The sequence below is a fragment of the Dermacentor variabilis genome, chromosome 9 (genome assembly GCF_050947875.1).
Source record: "Dermacentor variabilis isolate Ectoservices chromosome 9, ASM5094787v1, whole genome shotgun sequence".
NCBI lineage: Eukaryota > Metazoa > Arthropoda > Arachnida > Ixodida > Ixodidae > Dermacentor > Dermacentor variabilis.
Window position 1 is genome coordinate 125,335,203 of NC_134576.1, and position 15,712 is coordinate 125,350,914.

Consider the following 15,712-nt stretch of genomic DNA (forward strand, 5'->3'; position numbering starts at 1 on the left):
CTAGGAAAAGTGCTCTGGGCTACGTGACTGCTACAGCTTTGCACTCTGTAAGCCTGTACACCTGTCAAATGTATCGTGACAGTACTAATTTTCTTGCACTGACAATTGTGTATATTATGCTGAATTCCAATGGCGGAGTCGGAGCAAGTTTGTTCCAATGACAGAGTGAGGGTGGGAGTCAGGTGTTCCAATGAGAGAGTCAGAGGGGATTCAGAGCGGGAGTCACTCCGTGGAGCAGAAAAAGATGCTCTGCCAAAATCGGCGGAGTGGACCGGAACTCTGCGTGACGTATTTCCTTAACCACGTTTGTCTGCTGGGAGGCGCCACCAGTCACGACTCGCGAGGAAGCAAAAGCTGCTGCACGCTTGATGAGATATCCATTCCGCACTTTTAAAAAAAACAACAGGTGAACGGCGCTGAAGAGACAAGTGACCGGTGCGGCGGTGCTGGGAGCAAACAGCGGAAGGAAATGACAACACGCAAGGCATCCTGGGTAACTCGGAGATAGACGTTCCACTTCCGCCTTGCTCCGGCGGCGGATTTGGAAACGTTGCTCTACGCCAGAGTCGAGTGCTCGCTTGCGAAGTCTGTCGGCTGCTCCGACTCCGCCATTGGAATTCAACATTAGGGACTTGGGGAAAGATTCTCAAAGCATTCTTGCCGCAAGTAGGCGTGCCTATGTCGTTATTCCTAGTTGGTGGCTGTAGTCTGCTGATCTCGCCATGAGGCCACATGACCGTACTAGAAAACGTGCTTCGTACAAACTGAATCCATGGCGCAGCTGTGAGCATACTCCTTGCAATTGCAACAGATACGCATTTAAAGATGCAGTGGAAAGAAATTGGGATACACGCATGAAGATGGGCTGATGGCTGCTTAAAACAAGCTTGTTTGTACATGGCTGTTAATGCAACTGTACATTCATCCTATGTGAATAAGTGGGCACATTCAGTTCTGTGGAGTTTACAGAAAAGCAAGCAGATTCACAGTGTGCAAAGTGAGTCTCTATGTTGCATTATAGTTGATGTGCTGGCAATCAAATGTTCAGTGTTTAAATGCAAAAAAAAAAAAAAAAGCTATAATGAATACGTGCCCTGTGACCTCCTCATGCATGCTTGCAGTTAGCTGCAGACATGTGCAAGTGTTGCTTGCTGTAAGATTTGAGTTTGCCTTAATTCTGTGGTATATCCTCAACTTGTGAGCTCAAATGTAGCAAGTTAATTCTACATGCACAAGATGGTCGTGGTAGTTGCTGAGCCAGTACGCAGTTGCTACTTTTGTTATCTTACAGTTGTTTAGCCATTAGTACTACAACATGCATGAACTAGTAGGGTGCTGTGTGGCTCAAACGCAGAGCTAGCAACATGAAACATTACTGCTGGTTGATTGCGAGCAGCATAGCTGCTGCAATGATCACTAACATGTCAGGTTTATTACAGCAACTTGTGTTAAGATTCGCTTCACATTTGCTTTCCACAAAACTTCATTATCCATCGTAGTCCCCACACTTGTGCATGCTAGTGCCAGTGGGGGGAACTAGCTCTGTGCCCTTGGAGGAACATCAATAGAAATAACCTAAGCAGCAGGTGAATAAACTTATTGAATCCCAACTCAATGTTGCCATCAGCAGATGCTCTGCAAGACAGAAAAGATGGGGAAAAAAAGGACAGGTGGCGACCTTACAGGGAAGTTCCAGCACCAGTATGCATCTGCTGGGTGTAGGAGTCAAGTGCTTGGCTACAAAAAAACTGCATTTCCAAGAAGGTAAATGAACCTGTGAACTTTCGTGGCCTTAATCTGCACAAAAGAAACTAAAGTGCGTGGAAATGCCATGTAATTTGTGACATCATCAATGTCACTGATACAACAAACAGCTCAGGCTCAGAATGCAAGAACTAAAGTTTGTCTTCTTGAATACTTCACGTTTTCCGCCGAGCAATGCCAACAAAATCTTGAATCTGCTAGCATAAATAGATTTAGTGTCTTAAGGCTTGCTTTGGACAGTTCTCACATACTCTTAGGGTACCAGCCACATGTTCCATGTTGCTTGCTTTTCCACGAATTCAATTCAAAAGGGATCTACTATATCAAACATCTCTGGGGCTTTCACTATTAACTGCATAATGCGAATATGTTGATAATCACAAATATAGAAATAGGACTTTTTGATTATGTTTTTTTTTGCTTCTTTCAAACAAACTGCTGATCTGAATGCATAACAAAATGGTATGGACCTAAATGTTGAATTACTGAAGCACAATTTTTCTTCTGAGCATTACAAAATATATTATGTCCTAAATACAAGCAATATTCCAAAATGACATTGAATGGGGTTCAAACCAATGCATTTTGCTTACAGTGATCTTGCATTACAGCATCTTTGTGTAGAAATGTTAGCCTAAGCTGTAGTAGCATAAACTTGTCAAATCGCAAATCAATCTTGCCATCAGCAGACACTTTATAAGCCAGAAGCAATGGAAAAATGAGAGTCAGTTGAAATACTTAAGTCAGGTGATAGTTCTTAAGTTCACTCAGCCACAAGTGATGTTAGAAGCAAAGGATCAGACATTGTTTTCTAAGTCCTTGTTTTCTTCATGTAGGTTGTGGTCGAGCATGTCGCACTAGTTCTCCCAAGTTATACTCTTGGTGAAGCCCTTTGTTACAAATATTGTGAACTAGTGAGCAAATATGTTGCTAAAATTTCAACAAACTAGGAGTGATCTATAGCGAATTCTAAGCTCCAAAAGAAATCTTCACTGTAAGCACAAGATTTGAAATCTAATGGTGCTGCCTATAGCATACTTGGGGTAACCCTAAGGCACATTCGCTGTTGCGTGCAACATCCTTATTCTTGCATGTTTTTAGAAAAGATCTGCAACTGCACGAACATACTCCTAGTATTAAAACAAACACGTGGTCCCAAATGTCACAATGCACATTGTGTGAAGTGCCCTTAGTATTCGTCGGCTTCAGTCTTCATGCACTGGATGAAACAGCTCTAAGAACTTGGAACAAGCGACTTTGCTCATTACTAGTTTTCGGCACTTCACAAAATCCTTTTACAGTCTGTATTGCTGCTGCTTGAATTCTTTGCGCTTGTGCCAAGCTGCCTAGCTATTGTGGCACTTTGTCCTATTCACAGATCGTCCATGTGGCATGCCCTAACCTTCCAGCCATGATGATGGCCATACTGCAGTTGCGCTCTATTCCACTATTGACTTGCTTGTGTGTTGATGTATGCCTTGGGAAAGCTAATGCGCCTTGAACTGCTGTGCATCGCACGACACTTCTTTGATGATACGGAAACTGGGCAAGGGAGCTGTACCAACACGCCTGTGTGCAGACGTCCTTTTTTGAACCACTCTACAGCTAGCGTAAACTGCTGAAGGAAGTCGTGTACAGCACTTCTGCTTGATTTTCACAAACAGGCACTCGTGGTTCCAGACCGTCATTCTGAGTCATATGCCACAAGAGTTCCGCCATCAGACCACGTGGAGTGTCACGGGTTGTCCAAGCAAGCAAGCACCAACAAATAAGGAAAAGGCCCGCATGTTACAACAGTGGAGGGAGGCTATGAAATCGAGTCGTAGACGGAGTCACTGTCCATGTGCGACGTTCCGTAGCCGTCGTCGCCCACTGGCTCGAAGTCCTTGGCAGCCTTGATGGGAAGCACGTCCCTGGCCATCAGGTAGCGGGGGGTCCGAGTGGCGCGGGGTCTCGGTATGGACTCGTATATGTGGTCCGTCGTGGACGCGAACAGCCTTGTGGAAGCGTTTGGTCCGACCGTCCGGAACACCCCGAGCTTCTCGAACTCGTCGGTCGTCTCGGAGCCGTCACCGAACTTGGCTGCCGCGCTGGCCTTCTTCGAAGAGGACGACCTGTGCAGGGACCAGAGCCTCTTGAACGGGTTGCTCGACGTCGAGGACGCGGAGGACTTTTTGGACGACGTGGACATCTGGGACTTGAGCGTGGGGACGCCCGACGAAGAGGGCAGGTCGGCGAACGAGCAGGCCGACTTCTTGCTCGCCGAAGAGAGAGATTTCTTGAGGGCCGTCGCTCGGCCCGGCGCCTGGAGCTGGTGCTTGGGCACCACGTGATGCGCCACCTTGATTTCGCTGCGCCATCTGTCGGCCTCCTCGAGGCAGTGACGCAGCATGCGGTTGTACAGCTGGCTCGACTTGCCCATCTTGCGCGAGTCGCGCTCCGGCATGAACGAGAAGGTGGAGCCCATGTCGATCTCCAGCAGTGTGGGCCGACCTTCCTGGAGGCTGCAGGCGAGGACCACCTCTTGTTCCTGCGGAACAACAGCATGGGACAGCGATGCGTGAGAGAGGTGTACTTATTCGTAATGAGAAGTTTGAAAAAAAGCTCGAAGGTATTAAAGTTACACTTAAAAGACTGCAAGACATTAGCGTTGATGCCTTCATACGATTCCTCCGCCAACTGCACTTTCCTCCCTCCAACCAATCCGCTCCGCCTGCTCCCCTCTCTGGAACAGACTCCACCCTCACGCGACTTCGTTTCCACCTCCCTCGCCAGGAGCCTACCTCATGAACCATTGCTTAAAACTCGTAGACATTGAATTTCAGACTCATCGAGTGAACTGATGCATGCTAAAGCTGTTCAGTGACTCGCGCGTCAATAAAACGCACACGACCTGGCGTCGCAGCTTGCTACGTCCATTTTACACTGCACGTTAGCTTTTCTTTCTTGTACGTGGCCAACAAATCAGAGGGGGGGGGGGGGTTGGGAGGGGGGACTACGGAACACGTAGTTAGCGCGGTTATCGCGCCTTGCAGCATCGTTGAAATAGACGCGGCGATGCTACGCCGAGGAATGCTTTCCTCCAGCGGGTGGTCTTCACCGCATGCGCGAGAGCTGTTGGCAAAGCACGATTCCAGGAGCCTCAATTGCCGTCCTTGTAGTGGCACTGCGCGGTTTCGGGCTAGTTCATCGTCTGAATAGACACAGTTGTTCATGTATACGTACTCAGCAGTCGAAGCGCAAGCGTAATAGTAGACAGCCCGTCAAAGCAGCACAGAAAGTGAGAAATGCGGACTGGCAGAGATTCTGCTCGTCTGCAAAGGAATTTTGTAGCGTGCTCTTATAGCCGGTTAATTTACTATGCTGAGACAGATGCTGGCTGAGACTGCATCTTTTTTTCCTCCTTGTACCACTCGCTGCAGGTAACATATTACGAACAACGATCTTGCGTACGCTTCCGCAGAGAGCCACGGGAACATACACAGGAGCCAGGACATTATGAGCAATTCAAGTTCGCGATGCTAGTGATTAAAATGTAGGAAGCTTTAGAACTATAATGTACACGGGTTTAGCACGAGCTAGCTGCCTTCCATACAGAAAGAATCCAAGCCGGTTAAGGGCTTTGCGCATGCGCTGTGTCACTGATCCTGTAACTCTGTTTTACCAGGAGGGAAAGAAAAGAAATGACTAGGGGAAGCGTCACCTGACAATTATGAAGCCTAGTTATAAAAAAAGTGTGAAGGAAGGCTTATGAGAAATAGGCCCTGGCCCGGAGCGCCGGGAGAATATAGAGAGGAGTGCACGGTTTGAAAAAGAAAACATCGCCAGTGTCCAGAAGTGCTGTTCTAGACACTGCCCAACTCCACCATGTTGGCGTTCTGAGCCAATAAGGGACGCCGTAGCAGCCCTGTGAGCCAATCACAGAAGGCAACGTGGCGAATTTGACGGCGTCCAGAATAACACCCGCCGTCAACTACGGTTAACGGCGCCTACACCCTCTGACTGGCTCCAGACCATGGTGGAAGGAAATGAACTAGGTGAGAGCCAAACTCTCTTCCAGTGGCGTAGCTAGGTCGTCTGGCACCCGGGGCCCTTAGCTCTTCTGTCACACACCCTACCCCCCCTCCCCCACCCTGGGTGTAGTCGAGGTAGGCGAGGATATCGACAATTTTCAGGTGTCTTCAGACGTATATGACGCCCCCTCCCCCCTACTGGCCCCGGGGCCCACGGCCGCCCGAACCCCCCCCCCCCCCCCCCCCGTTGCTACGCCACTGCTGTGAAGCCATACCCTTCCTTATTTTTTCGTTCGAAAAGTCGGGCCAACACGTGACCTCCTGAGAGCGTGCGTATTGGCCGAGTGTGTTCGGTTTCCGGTAGCTTTTAATCAATACGTACTTCAGCCCCTATACCAGCAGGCTACATCCCTACTGCACTAGCGGGAGCACTAGAGCATAACACGCTTTCTCACGCGAGGATCACCTGCTGGGGGCCGACTAGTTTGGCTTCAACAATCGCGTCTGTGCATTGCTCCCTCGTAGGAATTTTGCTTTCTCCACGCTTCAGACGTGAACAGACGTCGACAGGCCATTCCCTTCCTTTTTCGTTCGAAAAGGCGGCCCAACACGTGACCCCCTTAGAGTGTGCGTATTGGCCGAGTGTGTTCGGTTCCCGGTAGGTTTTAATCAATATGTACTACGGCCCCCTATTCCAGCCGGCTATATTCCTACCTGCACAAGAGGGAGCACCTAACCTAACACACTTTCTCACGCGAGAATCACGTGCTGGGCCGACTCGTTTGGCTTCACCAATCGCGTTTGTGCCATGCTCCCTCCTAGGCCTTTTCTTTTTTTTACTTTCTCCGCGCTGCAGACGCGAACACACGTCGACAGCGACCACGCAGACTCTCGCCGAAGAAATCGCAGCTGTGGCGCGCACCGCACCTGCACGTGCTCCAGCCTGAGGATTCCGGTGAAGCCCGTGGGCGTGCGTAGCAGCGGGCCGCACACCAGGCGCACGGTGAGCGGCACCCTGGCGAAGCGCAGCAGCTGCGCCAGCGGGAACACGTGGTTCGGCGAGCGGGACGACCGGCGCGCCACCGAGTAGAACTTGCCGCGCGAGGCGAGCGGCACGAAGACCACGTCGCCCGTCGCACCGTGGCAGCACTTGGCGTAGCGGCACTCGGCCGGTGCGGGGCGCAGCATGCCGACGCACGTGGCCCGGATGTTGACGTCTTCGTACACGCCCAGGAAGCCCAGCACCTGGCCAGGGAGAACCTGCGCGAACGTAACGAAAACCAAAATTGATCACAGTCGGAATCGAAGACAGAGGCGGAATTCGGTGGAGGAGGGCGGCAACGCGTCTTTCTATACTGCTGTAACAAATGTGTCTCAGATCTGAAGTATATATGCACCAACCAGCAAGACTTAGCAAGGCTGATTCTTGGGCTAGCTGGTACGGTTTACTTATAATGGCAAAGCATTTAGCGCAATACAAAAAGACAGGGACGTGACAGAGACACTGGACAGCAAGCCTTTTCTGTAGTTTATCGGGGCGATCGGCCGAAAAGAGGCAGACGGGCTATACCACAGAAATAAAATAAAAAAAAGAACTAGTTTTACGTTGTTCTTATATGTACACCGTTCACGGATTACCGTACTAGCTGAGATAATTCGACTGCAGTAGCAATGCTAGTCGCCACAGCCTGGAACGCCTTGTCAAGCCACAACGCCTTATAAACGTTTCAGCATTATGTAGGTGGTCTCGTCGTAGGAAAATTATTAAAACTGCGTGTGGACGAATGCAGCAGTCGCTGTCGACGCTTTAGAATCTAAGTTGAATGTGGCAGCTTTGTGGTCCTCTCTGGTTAAATATTGCGCCACAAGAAGGCGCCACCAACGCGGCGTGTCGCACCTACGTCTCCGGTTAACCGCGGTCTTCCGTAAGTCGTAATAGGTACACGGACAAGCTAAAGCTATCCAACGACTTTCAATGCTCTCAGGCGAACGCCGGGTAGCAGCAATATAGACCTTCTTTAATTGCACTCCACGGAATACCGGGTACGTTCGCGTGAGCGGTCGAGTTGGTGGCGTCATCCTATGGTACAGAGTTTCACGTAGAGGACAGTGAGCCAGGTCATCCATTCTAATAAATGTTTCTATCAAACAGCGACTAACCATATTCTAGTGAATAACAGCCGGCGAAAAGCAACGGCCGCCGCCGAAACCATCGACAATCCTTGTGACCACTGTTATTCAACTTCAAGCCTCCATGTTCTGCCAACTGCGTCTTGCTTGGATTTCAAAGTATATTATAGTTAGCTGCTGGTGTAGAGAGTCGACAGTGATACGATCGCTAGCATACATTGTGCGCGTATGTGTGTGTATTTACTTCGATGAACTGTGCTAGTTGGTCCATTATAGCGGCAAACGGCGCCAGCGAACACGAGAACACTCACGCAACAAAATCATTCATAACGGGTTCAGGTTGGACAACTCATCACGAGATGTCGCTAGCAGCGTAGCTACTGTGCGAGTGATCTTATTTGAGAAAGGGAAGAGAAAAGTACAGCGCGGTTACTGCCTCTCGTGCGAGGGCACCTCCACAGAGCTGTATAGATGGGGGAAAGGGGAAAAAAAGTAAAGGAGAGAGAATGGTGGGGACAGGGGAGAGGAGGCGAACAGCTACTGCCGCCCACGTCTCTATAGAAACCCGGATATTCCGTAAAGGGGTAACACGTTATACGGACAAGCTAAACAAAACCTCAACAACAACAGCCGAGCGTGCAATACGCACCACGGTGCGGCTGTACTCGGCCCTGCCGGTCTCATGGCTGTGGCCCAGCAGCCGGTAACCCTGCAGAGGCTCCCTGGCCAGGAAGTGTGACACCTGCGCCAGCGCCACCTGCTCCAGGCAGCTGAAGTAGCCCGCCGTGTGGCCGTCCTCAGAGATTATCGCGAACCAACCTGCACACGAACAAGTTTAAATGTATAACCTCCGCGGCACAAACACATATACTACGCACGCTAATAGCAAAGACTGTTCGATTTGTATTCGAAACTTCGCACATCTGTACTCAATTTTTCATTCGAAGTCCACCCTGAACCATTCCGTTACGCTTCGAGCTGCCGAAACCTAGAGACAATACTAAGAGTCAAGCTTTCTACTTAAAAATAAAATACGGCTGAGTTGAAGTTATTGAAACTTGCTAATTAAGCGCTGTCTTCGGCTCTTTTAGTAAACACTTTAGCCCGTCTTTACCGATAGAAAATTAAGTAGGCTCTAGCAGGGCGCAGTGAGAATCTGTGACGTCACGGTGTAATGGTGCGGAAACTTCAAGGAGGCGTCACCACCTGCATTTCGTTTTTTGCTACTTCTCTGGATTACCTATCGTCTTCTCGCGTCAGACTGGTCTTATCGGTACTGTAGTACGATAATTTACTAATACAGCTCGAAAAAGCTTTTTCTTTTTTTCAATATTGACAGTCTAAGAATTATTCAGCACGGGCTCCGCCAACAACCATCGCACTGCGCCTCCACAAATCCTTGAGAGACGCCCACAGTGAAAGAAGCTCGTGTCTGTCGTGACGTTACGGAAATGAACGAAGAGTAATTAGCTGACGTACATATACGAATTCTGATTGACAGTCGTAGAACAAGGAATGTCGCTGAAGCCAACGTGCCGACAAGTGGACTTGGGCAGTTGCTGCTCTCACGAAAAAATATATGTCGTAGAACGAGGAATGTCGCTGAAGCCAACGTTTCGACGCATTCTTCGTCGAGGCAACAACTGCCCAAGCCCACTTGTCGACGCGTAGGCTTCAGCGACATTCTTCGTTCTACGACTGTCAATCACTTCAAGCCTCCATCTCGCTGCGAGCCTTTCACTCGTTTTGGATCCACTGTCCAAATTATGTTCCAACAGTCCAACTAAGAGTGCCACCGCACTCTTAAGTTTTCACCGTCGTGTCAAATTTCGGTCGTGGATCGCTCAGTCGGAGGCGGCCCGACAACACGTCAAGGCGCACGTATCAACTTGGTGTACGTATCCCTCTCTCTACGTCACGCCACGCCGCGCGGAATGGGGCGGGTGTTTCCCCGGCCCGTGGCGTGGAGCGGTCGTGCGCGCGCACTCAATTTTCGGGTCCGCGAGCCTCCGGGGTCGCCGCTGCCTTGACGCGTCCCACGGTGACGAGCCGGGGAAGCGGCGCTCCGTTCTTCGCGGCCGGGTCAGACTGGCCCGCCGCCGCCGCTGACCGAAAGCGAAGACGACGGCTCGCGCCCCTGCGAGGGCAGTGTTGCGAAGGCGTGGGGGCGAGTGCCGAGGAGAACGGGCACTGCCGTGTCTTCCGCCGTGCGGTGCGCCTTGCGTAAGTATACGACTTGCCGCGTTCTCATGTCTACTGTCACAAGGCTTGTGGCTGCACCATGGGGTCAGTCGTACGAAGACAATGCCCATCGCTCCAAGAAAAGTTTGCACCCTATGGAGCTCATTTCCAAAGAAAAATCGTAATCTAGCTTGTGTGACTTTCCTTTCTTGAACGCTTCGCGCCCGGTGTACTTCCAGGGCACGAAGGGCGTGCACTTTATCAGCGCGACATTGCATTCTCGACAGGAAAAAGCGAGCGCAGAGCTTTTATGGAAGGAAACGAAAGCAAGACCGATGACGAATATCGTTTGGCGATAACATAAGCTCTAAATGGCGTAAACGCTCTCTCTCTCTCCCCCTCTATTTTTCTTTTTTTTTTAAGAGTGTGCCGTGTTTGGAGCGCATCGCTGCTCCGTCTTCAGCGGATGACCGCCATCTACATCGAACGTGCCCTGGAACAAAGAAAGTTCGCGCTAGTGTACTTAGGTTATGGGAAGTTGAGTACTGGCTGACAAAAGGCTATGGAACGATGGCTCCAGGACAGTGCATCTTGTAAGTAACTGTTTCAATATCTGCGTAAAACGCGGGCCTCCGGGCTTACGCTCTTAAAACGGTTGCACCCTGGTGTGCATATTTGTCCCGCAACCATAATTGTCATCTGCCTTGTTTGCGTTTCCTTTCTTGAAAACTCGGCGCCCGCTACTTTCCTGTCGAGAATGCTATGTCACACTGATAACGCGCAAATCGTTCGTGACTGGCAAGTGCCGAGCTCGCAGCGTTAAAGAAAGGAAACGCGGGCAAGACACATGACGATTATTGTTGTGGGAGACGAGATAAGCCCCAAAGGGCGTAATTTTTTTTAAGAGTGCGCATGGTACTTTTATTCCCACATTATGCCCCGTGGCAATTAACCCTTCTTCCCCACCCCTAGGTGAATAATAATAATAATAATAATAATAATAATAATAATAATAATAATAATAATAATAATAATAATAATAATAATCTTCTAGTGGCTTCCACTTCGGTAAATGGAGAAACCGAGCAAAGGACGTGGCAAGCGTAATGGGTGGGCGAAGCGATAATTTTCATTCCGTTCAGCACTCCGTTTGCCCTGTCCTATATGTCATGTCAGTCAATTTAGCTTTATAACGCTTAACAGCCAGTCCAAACTAGCGCTCTTTTTTTTTTTTTGCGTTCTGCTTCGGATTTCGCGCGTATCCTATAAGTTGCGTATCCGAGTACTTATCCAAGTAGTGTGGAATGCAAGAACTCTCGTGTACCTACGTTTTAATGCGCGTTAAAGAGAAAAAAAAAACACGAGGCAAAGAAAATGGGTTGGCTTACGGTAGGCATTGCCAATACATGATAACCCGCCGTGGTTGCTCAGTAGCTATGGTGTTGGGCTGCTGAGCACGAGGTCGCGGGATCGAATCCCGGCCACGGCGGCCGCATTTCAATGGGGGCGAAATGCGAAAACACCCGTGTGCTTAGATTTAGGTGCACGTTAAAGAACCCCAGGTGGTCAAAATTTCCGGAGTCCTCCACTACGGCGTGCCTCATAATCAGAAAGTGGTTTTGGCACGTAAAACCCCAAATATTATTATTATTAATACATGATTGGCATCTTAGCGCTATCATTGAAGCGTGCACAATCATTGAATTCTACCGGCGCTAACATTGCTGTTTGCCAGAGCTTATAAAGTGGACACCATTCTTAATGTTCAGTGGGAAAGAACTCCATACCTTAGAGTAGGGAACGTCAGGAGAGTGCTAATTTGGGCCGAGCTGACATATCTTGCGTGTAATTTGCGGATTTTTCTTGTTCTATCGCGCATGACGATGCCCGCGTTAATCGTCATACAACCAATCTTTATTGGTAGGTTTTCATTACGAATAAACATAACGGTTAGTATTTAATGCTTGTGAGCGTCGTCTGCTGTTTCGTTATTAGCCATTGTGCCTTGTTTCAAAGTTCGTTATAACGAATACTTGTACGTGGATTTAAACAAACATAAGAAGTTGGCGAGGTCGCGCTGTCATATTGTCGTACCGTTGCATTCTCCTAGAAGACAGTAACGTAGTAAATCGATCAACAGTCGATGAACCAGGAGATGTCTCGATCGGCTTGGGGCCATTTGTTTTCGACAAGGGGGCCTATCTTCGCCGGGGCTACTAACCAATCTTTTATTGCCGATCATATAACTGTCGATACGACCATGCACTGCTGATCGCTTCACGTTTCCACGATCGTGTAATCCTTGTCCGAATACTTTAACTTGGCGCATTTCACGCCACCACCACTGCCACCTCGCGAAGCAAGATGAAGCAAGGGATTATACAGCGGAAAGCGCGGTACTTCGGGGCCGCAGCGATATGCGGAAGTTGGCCGAAGGCGACGACACTCGCGGCGCGCGCGCGCATTACGGGACGGCGACGCCCACCGCTATTCTTCGCAAGTGCCGTCCGCGCCGCGTAGCGGCGGGCGGAGGAGGCAGGAACGGCCCCATCCTCACCGCCCGAACCTTCCTTCCCACACAACGGGCAGCTGTGGAGTCCGTTGTAAGGCGGCCGAGCGTAGAAGTATCTTTATTACACAGTGTGCTAGGGTATATACATGCGGATATATGTATTCTTTGGCCGCGACCTTCTCCTTACACTGCGAGGAGGACATTATGGGCAGTGTGGAAATTTTGTTTTCGTGTTTCGCGCAACCTAGCCTCAAAGAATGGACAGCGCGTATCCAATGTCGAACTTTATCGTATTTTATCTTTGTCGGTCCAATCAAGTTTCTGTGTACACATCTTTTGTTTTCTTTTAATTTTTCAACCAACTTGTGTGTCGTTATGTCATCTCCGATTTGTCTATCGGTGTTTTTTTTTTTTTTCAGGCTGACCAACATTTTTTTTTTTTTAGTATCGGACATCGCTGTAGTTTAAACCATATAGAAGTGTAATGAAGCAGATAGAAGCACATGCTTCCAACCTCGCCTACTGCTATCTATCTATCTATCTATCTATCTATCTATCTATCTATCTATCTATCTATCTATCTATCTATCTATCTATCTATCTATCTATCTATCTATCTATCTATCTATCTAAAGCTTCAGCCCTTCGGACTGTACAAACACATGCAGTGCTTCCCTGTTTAAACTTTCCTACAGAAATTACGATAATGAGATCTGGTGCTGTGATCGCTGAGCTACAGTGGAAATGATTCGTAGTACGCAGGTTTGTCTGCTCTTCATGCTTTCGGCTTCAGACGTCCTTGTGACGTTATATATGTTACGCTGTGTTTCTAAGTTTTCAAAGAGTCGTGTACATTTCTACACTCACGAAGGCGAAGTTTCTGCGCGCGCATGCATAATCGCTGTTAATCCTTGCATGTAACTCATTATTTTGTTGGAAAGTACCCATTTACAAAGCGACAAAGCCGCTTGAAGCCAGTACGGCATGTAGTTTGAGATAAAATCAAAAGTACCATCCACCCTATTTTTCATTTTTCATATACCGGAGTGCTATTGTCGAATTCGCCATCTTATTGTCAGCTATGATTGGCCCAAAGGCTTGCTACGGCCTCTCTTATTGGCTCAAAATGGTGCCATTACAGAATTCGACATTATGGAGAAATTCTACGATGTTCAGAATACTACCACATTAATACCGCCACATTAGCGTCTGAGTTCTTTCCATTAATTCAAGCCTAGAAAGTATACGCTAAAGAGCAGTGCAGTTGCGACAACTAGCAAAATTTCCCCTTTTTAGTGATCAGCCTGTTGCTGTGAAATCAACGAAAATCGAGTTTTAAAATAGCAGTTGGTTGGTTTACATTGATTTAGAGCTTCTCTGTGCTGTCACTTTAACGTCAGGAAGTTGTAGGGGGCAACAAACGGCTTCGTGGTTGAAACCCCTGCTTATTTCAATAGTAGCGACAACTGCCGGCAGCACCTTCTGGTTTGGGCTAAGAAATTTATGCATAAACTCCTCTGGGAGTTGTCTATGTATGCGCAAGCATTGCGATACTAGCTCATCTCCATGCAGCCCGGTGTCATTATCAATGTCATGGAACTTGATCTGGACAATATAAAGCTTGTCAACCCTTATCAATCGTTATCAACCTTATCGGACTCGGTCCTTATCAACCCTTATCAAATTTAACGCAACTTAGCCAATCCTTATCAACCCTTACCTGTCCTTACCAACCTTATCGGACGTATCTGACCCTTATCAACTCTTATCGGTCCTTATCGGACTTGATGCGACCTTTATCAACCGTTATCAGTGCTTATTTATATTATCAGAATTGATCCGACCATTATAAGCCCTTATCGCTCTTAGCACCTCATCTATCCGCGTCCAACCACTATCAACCATGATGAGACCCATATAACCCCTCTTCACACCTTATCATTCTTATCAAGTAATTGATTGCTTATCTGTCTGTGTTGCGCGACGTGACGCGCATGAGCACTCATAAGATCGGTGGCATTCTGGTCGGTGAAGGAACGCCACAACGGAAGGCGCATCCGGCGCCCACCGAAACGCAACGGGGATGTAACTGACGGGTTTGGCATTAAACTTTCGCAATATCGGAATTCTATTGCTACAGCAATTATATGGACACTCCAGGCTCACTTCGGCCGTCGGCGTCGTCGTGAGGTTTCGTATGAGTGAAAGCGTGTGAGGGTGAGCCGGCGAACGCGATTCAATGTCGCTAGCGCGAGCGAGGAACGATACCCCGATGCATGCCCTCTCCTGTCGCGCGCGAGGGAGGAGGGGCGTTCTTCTCCGGCGGCTGTTAGGGCGCCTCGATGTCCTCCTCGCCCGCCGCTCCGCACAGAGTGGAGACAACCGCGGCGTCTACTACGGCGTTGGCCACGCGAATCGCGGACGCCGTAGTAGACGCCTTTGGCGGACGCCGTAAGGACGCGTTGCCGGCGCTCGTGCATAGCTCGTTTGTCTTGAAAGCGATCTGCGACATGGCCAAAGTGCACGCCTGCGCGGGCCTCATCTTCAAAGCGATCTGCGATGTTAGCAGAGTGCGCGTAGTACCGGTAGATTCGTATGTGCTGTGCTTTCGACGTTTCGTTCTCGTTGAAGCGAGAGGTGCATGAAGGTCAATTCGCTTGCTGCTGCCGTGACTCCTCACTCAAAAATTCTGACAGCGAGTTTCCGCACTCATCGAGCGACCTGTGTTCATGTTTAGCTTTGCGCGCGCGACACCGTTCTGGTTAATTTAGTTAAAACACGTTGGCGGGCTAGTTGGTTTGAATCCATGATAGAATGTGTAGGCGCGACTGAACAAGGACGTAGAAAGAAGCAGACACACAAAGACAGTTGTGTCTCTGCGTGTCTGTTTCTACGTTCTCGTTGAGTCACGCTTGCACATTTTATCATTGTTAATTTAGTAAGTGAATGCTTACAAGTTCATACTACCGATGTAATTACTATGCTTACTTCGTTCTGCTCCCGGCCCAAACCAGGGGACGCGCTGAAGTTATTTTCCAATTGCGTAGCATGAAGTAGCTAGCGGCGGCCAGATCAAAGCCTTTCGCTACTTTTAGAAGATCCAGGGCTTTCG

The 15,712-nt window shown here is 48.9% G+C and overlaps 1 protein-coding gene across 1 annotated transcript in view; it reads right to left on the reverse strand.

Moving 5' to 3' along the window:
• Positions 1 to 2,434: 2,434 nt before the first annotated feature.
• LOC142557430 (uncharacterized) overlaps positions 2,435 to 15,712 on the reverse strand; it is a 156,728-nt gene continuing 143,450 nt past the window's right edge. The window contains exons 4-6 of the mRNA XM_075669272.1: positions 8,557 to 8,726; positions 6,705 to 7,037; positions 2,435 to 4,294 (exon numbers count right to left, since the gene is read on the reverse strand). Of these exons, the coding sequence (XP_075525387.1) occupies positions 3,572 to 4,294; positions 6,705 to 7,037; positions 8,557 to 8,726 (1,226 nt within the window). The 3' untranslated portion in view covers positions 2,435 to 3,571. The remainder of the gene's footprint in view (positions 4,295 to 6,704; positions 7,038 to 8,556; positions 8,727 to 15,712) is intronic.